The sequence below is a fragment of the Babylonia areolata genome, chromosome 21 (genome assembly GCF_041734735.1).
Source record: "Babylonia areolata isolate BAREFJ2019XMU chromosome 21, ASM4173473v1, whole genome shotgun sequence".
Lineage (NCBI taxonomy): Eukaryota > Metazoa > Mollusca > Gastropoda > Neogastropoda > Buccinidae > Babylonia > Babylonia areolata.
Window position 1 is genome coordinate 42,003,249 of NC_134896.1, and position 8,723 is coordinate 42,011,971.

Consider the following 8,723-nt stretch of genomic DNA (forward strand, 5'->3'; position numbering starts at 1 on the left):
GTCATCCCCCTTATGATGATATGGTAAGCATGGTGAGTGGTCAAAGGTCAAGGTCAGTTGACACAATAGAAAAAAGCTTGGTATAGACCATATTTTACATCCATTTAAAAAAATATTTTTATATATCCAAGACTTGGTATTTTGACTGGTCACGGGTATGGCATGATCCCTAAAGAAATTCAGAGGTTAAAGGTCAAGGTCACAACATGGCATATGCTATAAAAATAAAAATAATGCAAGAGAGAGATCTTGTAAGTAATCTTCTTCAAACTTGGCATAATGATTGATCATGGTAAAAACAAAAGCTGTGTAAAGAGACATGGTGAGAGGTCAAATGGCAAGTTCACATGGTTCATCCATTTTTCGTAATCAAGGTGTACCATGTTGTGACCTGTTTTGGCCAGGACATCAATGGATTGTATGTATTTAGCTGTCATTGGTCGCTTTGGTGGTGTTTGTATGTGTGTGTGTGTGTGTTTGCCTAATTGATTATTTTGCAGTTTTTCACATTTTGTTTAATGTGTGTTTGTTTTTACTGAATTATATTTCTAGATTAAGTGTGTATCACAATTAAGTGAGTGTTGAACGTCTTGCTTCTCTAAATCATTGTTGTCCCATGCTTCATATGTCTCACCAAGAACTTGAGCCACACCCACACATGACATTTGGGACATTATTTCCCCTTTATTTCTGGAGAAGCTAGAGAGTATGATTTTTACTGTTCACACACACACACACATATATATATTAGTAATAACTTTACCCTGCTCTCTCAGACTTTTCCTGGCAGGCCTGAAAACGCAGCATTGGTCAGGAAATGTGTGCGACACAACAACAGGTACACTATACTCTGGTCAGTTTAAGGCTCTTGGACAAAAAACAAGAACAACAACAACAAAAAAACACACAAAAAAACAACAAAAAAACCCTGCTGCAAAAGAAGCAAGCAAATTCCTTATTCCTTACGTACACTTTTTTTTTTTTTTAGCGTTAATGATTTATGACTTAATTATTCCAGTTTTTAAACACACACACACACACACGCACATGCGCGCGCACGCTTTGCATTTGTTTGCTTATTTATCATTGTTGTCTTTTTTATTTATTTATGATTATTATTATTACTACTATTTTTATGTTATGATTATTATTTATTTATTTATGTACACTTATAGTTGGCTTCATCAGGTTTTTGCGCCTTATACATGTTATTAGTAGTGGTAGTAGTTTTTTTTTAATGTATTTATCTATTATTTATGCACCCCCTTTTTTTCTCAAGGCCTGACTAAGCGCGTTGGGTTACGCTGCTGGTCAGGCATCTGCTTGGCAGATGTGGTGTAGCGTATATGGATTTATCCGAACGCAGTGACGCCTCCATGAGCTACTGAAACTGAAACTGCACGCACGCGCGCGAGCGCGCGCGCACACAAGCACGCACACAACTGTACACTCGCGCGCGCGCTTTTATTAAACAAGTGTTCATCCGAGTCTTGCCGATTAAACACATTTCAAACGCAAAGCAGCGGGGTCCAGCAGCATTTCCTCTTTTGAAGCAATAAAAAGGCCCACATGCAGGTTCAGGCCTTGCTACCCATACAATAGCCAGCAAACAAGGAAAAAATTCCAGTGCTTTGGAAAGTCGCATAGCCACCGCATTGAAGAGAATTTGCCATCGCTTCATCAAGCGTGTTCAGCGTAGCGTCCCTTTGTAAAGGGCGTTCCGTGTTTGCGGGAGTTTTGTTCCGGCTAGCTCTTTGCGTCTAGTTGGTTACGATTTGTTTACACCTTCTGTGCAGGTTTCCAGAATACTGTTATTCATTTGAACGAGGGAAAATACTTGTGACATCATGCCGGTTGTTATAGATTTCCATGTGCTTGCACAAGCAGTCGTCTATTTCATTTCTGTGGCATGTGGACTGGTCATTTCAATTCCTCTTGGAGTGACAACGGTAAGCAAAATCGGAATTCCGCAGTCACTGGCTCGTTTTTTGGTGTGAGAATGCTCGAGAATCTGTGTGTGTGGCGTAATGCAGTGCGCGCGCGCGCGCGCGCGTGTGTGTGTGTGTGTGTGTGTGAAATTTTGCTTTTTGTTTTGCAAAGTACAGTCGTGTATTGTCAGTTATTGAAATTATAAGTGTTGAATACTTTGTTTGATAAAATCTCAGTCACAGACTCTGAGAGTGTCCTACTTTGATATGGCATATACAGCACACTTAATTCCAGTTTCAGAGATTTAGGTGTCAAAGCTTGCATATAATGATATGCTTCACGGCATCTGCTTGGACACGTGACAAAAAAGGGGAGGCCAGGGTGTGGGGGCAGATACCAGACGTTAACATGGACACAGTCATGAGTCTTGAGACTGAGAGCCTTCCAAATGCTGCAAGAAAAGTGATTGAACTAAAGAAATAAATCACTAGATAAATGAAATAGAATGAAGTGAAAGTTTTTAAAACATTAAAAAAACAAAAACAAAAACAAACATCCTAAAAAGCCTTGTTCAGCAAACTTGCACACACACACACACACACACACACACACACACACACACACACACACACACACATGACACACAAAAATTCTCCAAAGACACATAAAACACATTTCACATTGGGTAGTGATACCCAATGTTCACCTTATTTCTCAGATTGACACAAGTTTACAGCTGGGCCAACAGCAAAGTGAGAGCTGTATGATCAATGGTTTCTCCACTGCAATGGGAAGTCATTTACAGCTTAGTCTTTTGTGAAGGACCATGACTCTCAAACTAGGAGGCAAGATTGCACTGGCTCTTAGTGCTTTGGGAACCATCCCAATGCCGACTGCCCCAAAACCCTGTTTGCCGAGAGAGTTGGGATGTATCTTGGGCAAGACATTCTCCACAATAATCAAATTCTAGCCCAGATTGTTGGGACAGCAGTTGCCTCCTGTGCTGTTTCGGTGGTTATAGTCAGACACGACTGAGTGTCCTACATACAGAATGATAGTGATGATAATAAGAAGACAAACAATTCTTATTTTTATTTCTTCTTAGTGTTACTGTTATCATTATTCTATACAGACTAGCATGCAATATGTGATACAAGCAATTTTCGTTCAACACCAGAGAAGGTTGCATTTTCAAACAACCATTTTGGTGGTTTATGTTACAGGTCAAATTCCATGGCAATTGTTTGCTGTACACGGAAATCACCTGGACGAACGCCACATTCTTCACAGCAGCCTACAGCTCAGGGCCTGCATGCTATTTCCCTGTGTATTTGTCTGTGTTTATTGGCATCCTCTTCGCTTCAGGCATGGGTGTGTACTACGTTTATGCTGTCACACGGAAGGATCCAAATATTGGGTAGGTTGATTTGTTTGTGTGCATACAGCATATGATATAAAGTGTGTGGGTGATCGTGTTGATGACGAAGACTGTGACATTGATTACTATATGACTTAATTGCGATTGGGCTACTTTAAAAAAAAAGTATTCATCTACTTATTTCTGTATTTATTTTATATATTATTTTGTCTTGTAGACAAGGTTAGCTCAGTGCACTTGACTCAGAACTCTCTGCTGGAAAATGCTTAAGTCAGCACTGAAAACAAATTGATGACTGACTGCAACATCAGACAGTGATTACCACTCCATGGTGATGACTACAACATCAGACAATGATTACCACTCCATGGTGATGACTACAACATCAGACAATGATTACCACTCCATGGTGATGACTACAACATCAGACAATGATTACCACTCCATGGTGATGACTACAACATCAGACAATGATTACCACTCCATGGTGATGACTACAACATCAGACAATGATTACCACTCCATGGTGCTGTGTGGGTGATCATTGGAACTGCTGTGTGGGTGGAGGAGCTTTGTACAGCTGTAGTGTGCACAGTGTGGACAGAACATGAAGTGATGGGACGCAGAGAAAAGTGGTTTTCAACACCGCTGGAAAGATACATGTGTGTTTTGGTCACGCTGGCTTGTTAATGTCTGTGTAACTGTGCAATGAAGAGAGGGATATTGACATAGTGTGTGTGTGTGTGTGTGTGTGTGTGTGTGTGTGTGCAAAGCATGTGGTGATTTTCAGCTCTGAATGCAGTTGTTCTTCCTGGTTGGCTCAGGGCAGTGACGTGGGTTTATCAGTGATGGAACACATTGTGTGTGGCGAGACATGAACCATTGTGGTTCTTCTTGCCCCCACCGTTTGTTTTCTTTCTTTCTTGTTTTTAACTGTCTGATCCCATCAGTGATCAAGTGGCATGAAGTGCTGAACTGAGCCCACACACATACACTTACACCCCACACACACATATATACATGGATACAATTATCATTTCTCATGAAGTGTAATGTGATAATTCTCCCCCTTTAATTTGTTTGTTTTGCAAACACAGATGTTAAATAAATATATACAGAAATTCATGACAATTACTGGTGGAGCTCTTGAATACATCTTGAATAGATTATCCTGTGGGCAAGCATTTATAGATTTGTATATATAACTAGGGTCCAGAAGAGATTAAGAACTAGTTGGAAGAAGTGTGAAAAACAAACAAACAAAAAAACAACAAAACACCACCACCTTCAGTTTAAGGCAATAGAGAACTAAATTTAAAAAAAGAATGTTGACCAGTATTCAGTACTGACTGCAATGAAGAACAGTTTACTTTCAGGTGCCTGTGGTGATGGTGGGCTATTCAACACAGGCCCTGTAATTTTATACACCTGTTGTCACAAGTCAGGAATGTGACCGTGTCCTCTAATGACCAGTGCACTGACACCCTGCTTTGGAAATCATACAAGCAGCAAGATGTTTCCTTCAGTCTTGTTGACTAAAAAGGCCTTGGCTCACATGCGTGAAGACACTCAAGTGCAGACACTCAAGTGCAGACACACACACAGTACACCCCCCCCCCCGCCCCCCCTGACACTGACTGACACAGACAAGAGAGTCATTGTGAAGCCCTCTGCTCATGCACAATGGAGAGTAGGAGGGGAAGGAAAGGGGATGACTGTGGTGATTTATTGGCACCTTTTTCTTTGCTTTTCATGATACTGGTGGTAACACTGAACAAATAGAGGGAAACGCCAGTTCATTTTTATTGCTATTCACACCAGTCTTTTTGTTCTATTTTGTTTTGTTTTATTTCATTCTATTTCGTTTTATTTATTTCTTTTTTTTTTCTTTTTAGACAAGAGTCGTTAGTGTAGTCTGGTGTAGTGTATGAGTGTGCATGTGTGTTCATTAGTTCACATTGGTGCATACCATGCGTGTAGTGTTATATATATATATATTGTAATTTGTATGTTAATACACACACACACACACACACACACACACACACACATTGTATGTTAAAATTTGTGCGAGTGTATGGAAGAGGAGGAGGAGGAAGACAAAAGAGTCCAGCTAAACCATGACAGATTGTTGACTCTTGTTCCACTTTGTTATGGAAAACGAAGACACGGGGCCTCAGTGGACTTGTAACTGACTGTTGTTGTGCATCTTTCAGGGCTCTCCAGGCGTCTGGTGTGCTGTCCACCTCTTTGTCTTGGGATTTTTTTTACAAAGGGCATGTACACACACACACACACACACACTCACAAGTTTCAAGTTTTAATTATCCTTTCACTCATACTGAAGTACGGAGGATTAATCTTTTTATGCCCAGAACAAACATTTCCAAATACACAACAATGTCACATAAAAGTTGAGAAAACAAATGTCTTTTAACACCAAAAGTATAGCTGGGCAACATTTGCAAATCTAATCATCTTACTTAAAGCTAAAATGGCTTTTCAAAATCATTTTTTTAGCTTTGTAAAAAGTTCTGTTTCTACTAAATTCGATGCCAAGATATTTAAAAGAATCGACAACATCCAAACATGCATCACGAAACTTAAAAACAGGCTTTAACTTGTTTGTAGAATTAAATATCATCACTTTAGTTTTCTTTACAGTGACCACTAGTTTCCATTTTAAACAATATTTGTGAAAAACATTGAGGGACTGTTGTAATCCTTCTTTCGTCTCCGAAAGTAGAATTGTGACATCTGCATACAATAGTACAAATAATCGCATGTAATTATCTAACTCTGAAATGTTAACATTCAATAAAAGATCAACAGATGGACTCTTATGCTCAGTCAAATACAACTCAAAATATTTGAGATACAGAGAAAAAAGCAAAGGCGAGAGATTTTCTCCTTGTCGTACACCCTTACAAATGCTAAAGAAATCAGATTTTTCACCATTTAAAAACACACATGACTTAATTCTATCATACACGTTCATTATGACACGCAAAATTTTACCATTCACGCGTTCATGAACAAGTTTTTGCCATAACCCACTTCTCCAAACTGAATCAAAGGCTTTATTTTTAAAATCAACAAAAGCACAGTAAAGTTTCTTCTTTTTCATGGAGAAAATATCAATAAGTGATTTCAAAACAAACATTTGATCTAATGCAGAATGGGACTGTCTAGATCCTGCTTGGGCCCCTGAAAGTATATTGTTTACATTGATATAATCAGTCAGTCTAGCATTTAACACTGTAGTGAATAGTTTTCCAACACAGCTGAGCAAAGTTATTCCCCTATAATTATCACAGTCAAGTGTATCACCTTTGCCTTTATACAATGGCAATATCAAGCTGGATACTCACACACACACACACACACTCACACACCCTCACACACACATACACACACACACACACCCTCACACACACACACACACACACACCCTCACACACACACACACATACACACACCCTCACACACACACACACATCCTCACACACACACACACACACACACCCTCAAACACACACACACACACACACACACACACACACACACACAACACTCCTACACGTGTGTGTGCTTTCACTCCTCTGCAAGAGCTAGAGCTAGGGCTCCACAACGCAGCAGAAGACCGAAACAGAAACAGTCGACATGTCACAAAGACAAGTTTACCATCCAGGTACATACATGCCAGGGCTGTCACGAGGGACAGCGTCAAGCTTTCACCGCAATGGCAAGGTCATGAATGACACAGACAAAAAAAGAAGAAAAAAAAAAGAAAGAAGAGGCTGACACCATGGCAGCATGTCTGATGTTTTGAAGCCACCGGGGGTAAAAGTGGGACATTGTGAGAGCTCTGGCACAGTGTACCTGAACATTAACCCAGTGACTGCTGAATGAAGTCAGTGTGGTGTGACTTTGAAGAGCACTGGCAGTCGCTCCCTTTTGTGTAGTCCTTTCATGGTGTCACTGGTGCTGAACTGAGGACATACAAATTCAGGGGGAAGAAGTCCAAATAAAGAACGACAACACACACACACACACGCACGCACGCACGCACGCACGCACGCACTCACTCACACTCACACACACACACACACACTTACACACACACTTACACACACACACTCACACACGCACACACACACACACACACACACACAAACACACATCTGTCACTGTATATAAAAAGGCACTCAAGTCTCCTGCAGAATAAGGACTCAATATAAATGTTTTTTAATCATTAATCATGGTCTTACCACAATCAACATTAACATTATACTGTTATCATTATTGTTATCATTGTTTTTGTTGTTGTTATCACCGTCATCATCATTATTATTATTGTTATTATTTTGCATCTCAGATGTGTATAATACACCATACCATAATCTAGTTTCTTTGGTATTTCTTTTTGTGCAGTTATTTGCCATGTGTGTGTGTGTGTGTGTGTTAGCGAGTATCTGTGCATTTGTGTGTATGCACGTGCATGAGTGCATGTTGCAGGGATGCGATTTCTGAAGGGCGTCATGAGTGGGTGGGTGGGTGGTTTCCAACGTTCAGTTGCGTGAGTGTACTCTGGCATGTGCTTCAGTGGGAGGGGGGTGCGGGGGGGGGGGGGGGAGGGATCACTGATAGGGGAGGCGGGGAGTGGGGAACAAAGCGTAAAGCGTTTTGAGTAGTGTAATTTCTGGAAAAAAAGCACTATATGAATGTCCATTAATTTTATTATAAAGTGTCATGAATGTGGGTGGAGCTGAAGGCGCTATGTAAATTTCCATTATTATTATTGTCATTATTATTATTATCATTATCATTTCAGATCTCAGATGTGGGTTCTTCCCTTCACGCTCATCAACTCTGTCAGCGCTGTCACCTTCTTCATCGCTGCCTGCATGATCAGCGTCGGCATGAAGGTCATGTGTGATGGCTACACGGAGGGAAAATTTGTGACGAGGTACAGAGTGTGTATGTCCTTCATTTGTGCCAGTCTTTAATTCAGTGACTTTTTGCACAATTAATGCTTTTAGACAAGTTTGTTTGTATGTATGTGCATGGGTGGGTGGGTGTGCGTGTGTGAATGTGTGTGTGTGTGTGTGTTACATGTGTACACATGCTTACATGTTTGCATGCATTGTGCCCATCTATGTTCTCAAATATATATTTGTATAATGCATCATTATCTTTTTTTGTGTGTGATTTGATTTAAAATCTCTCCCTCTCCTTCATTAATTTTTTTTTCTTTGTATTTGTATTTGTATTTCTTTTTATCACAACAGATTTCTCTGTGTGAAGTTCGGGCTGCTCTCCCCAGGGAGAGAGCATCACTACACTACAGTACCACCCATTTTTTTGTATTTTTTCCTGTGTGGAGTTTTTTAATTTTTTATTTGTTTTTCCTATT

The 8,723-nt window shown here is 40.1% G+C and overlaps 2 protein-coding genes across 2 annotated transcripts in view; one reads left to right on the forward strand and one right to left on the reverse strand.

Annotated features, from left to right (window-relative positions):
* LOC143296525 (thioredoxin domain-containing protein 16-like) overlaps positions 1-8,723 on the reverse strand; it is a 390,867-nt gene that overhangs the window by 148,789 nt on the left and 233,355 nt on the right. The window lies entirely within an intron of this gene.
* Positions 1,606-8,723, forward strand: part of LOC143295697 (transmembrane protein 179B-like) — a 15,553-nt gene continuing 8,435 nt past the window's right edge. Inside the window, exons 1-3 of the mRNA XM_076607317.1 lie at positions 1,606-1,949; positions 3,153-3,346; positions 8,142-8,276. Of these exons, the coding sequence (XP_076463432.1) occupies positions 1,848-1,949; positions 3,153-3,346; positions 8,142-8,276 (431 nt within the window). The 5' untranslated portion in view covers positions 1,606-1,847. The remainder of the gene's footprint in view (positions 1,950-3,152; positions 3,347-8,141; positions 8,277-8,723) is intronic.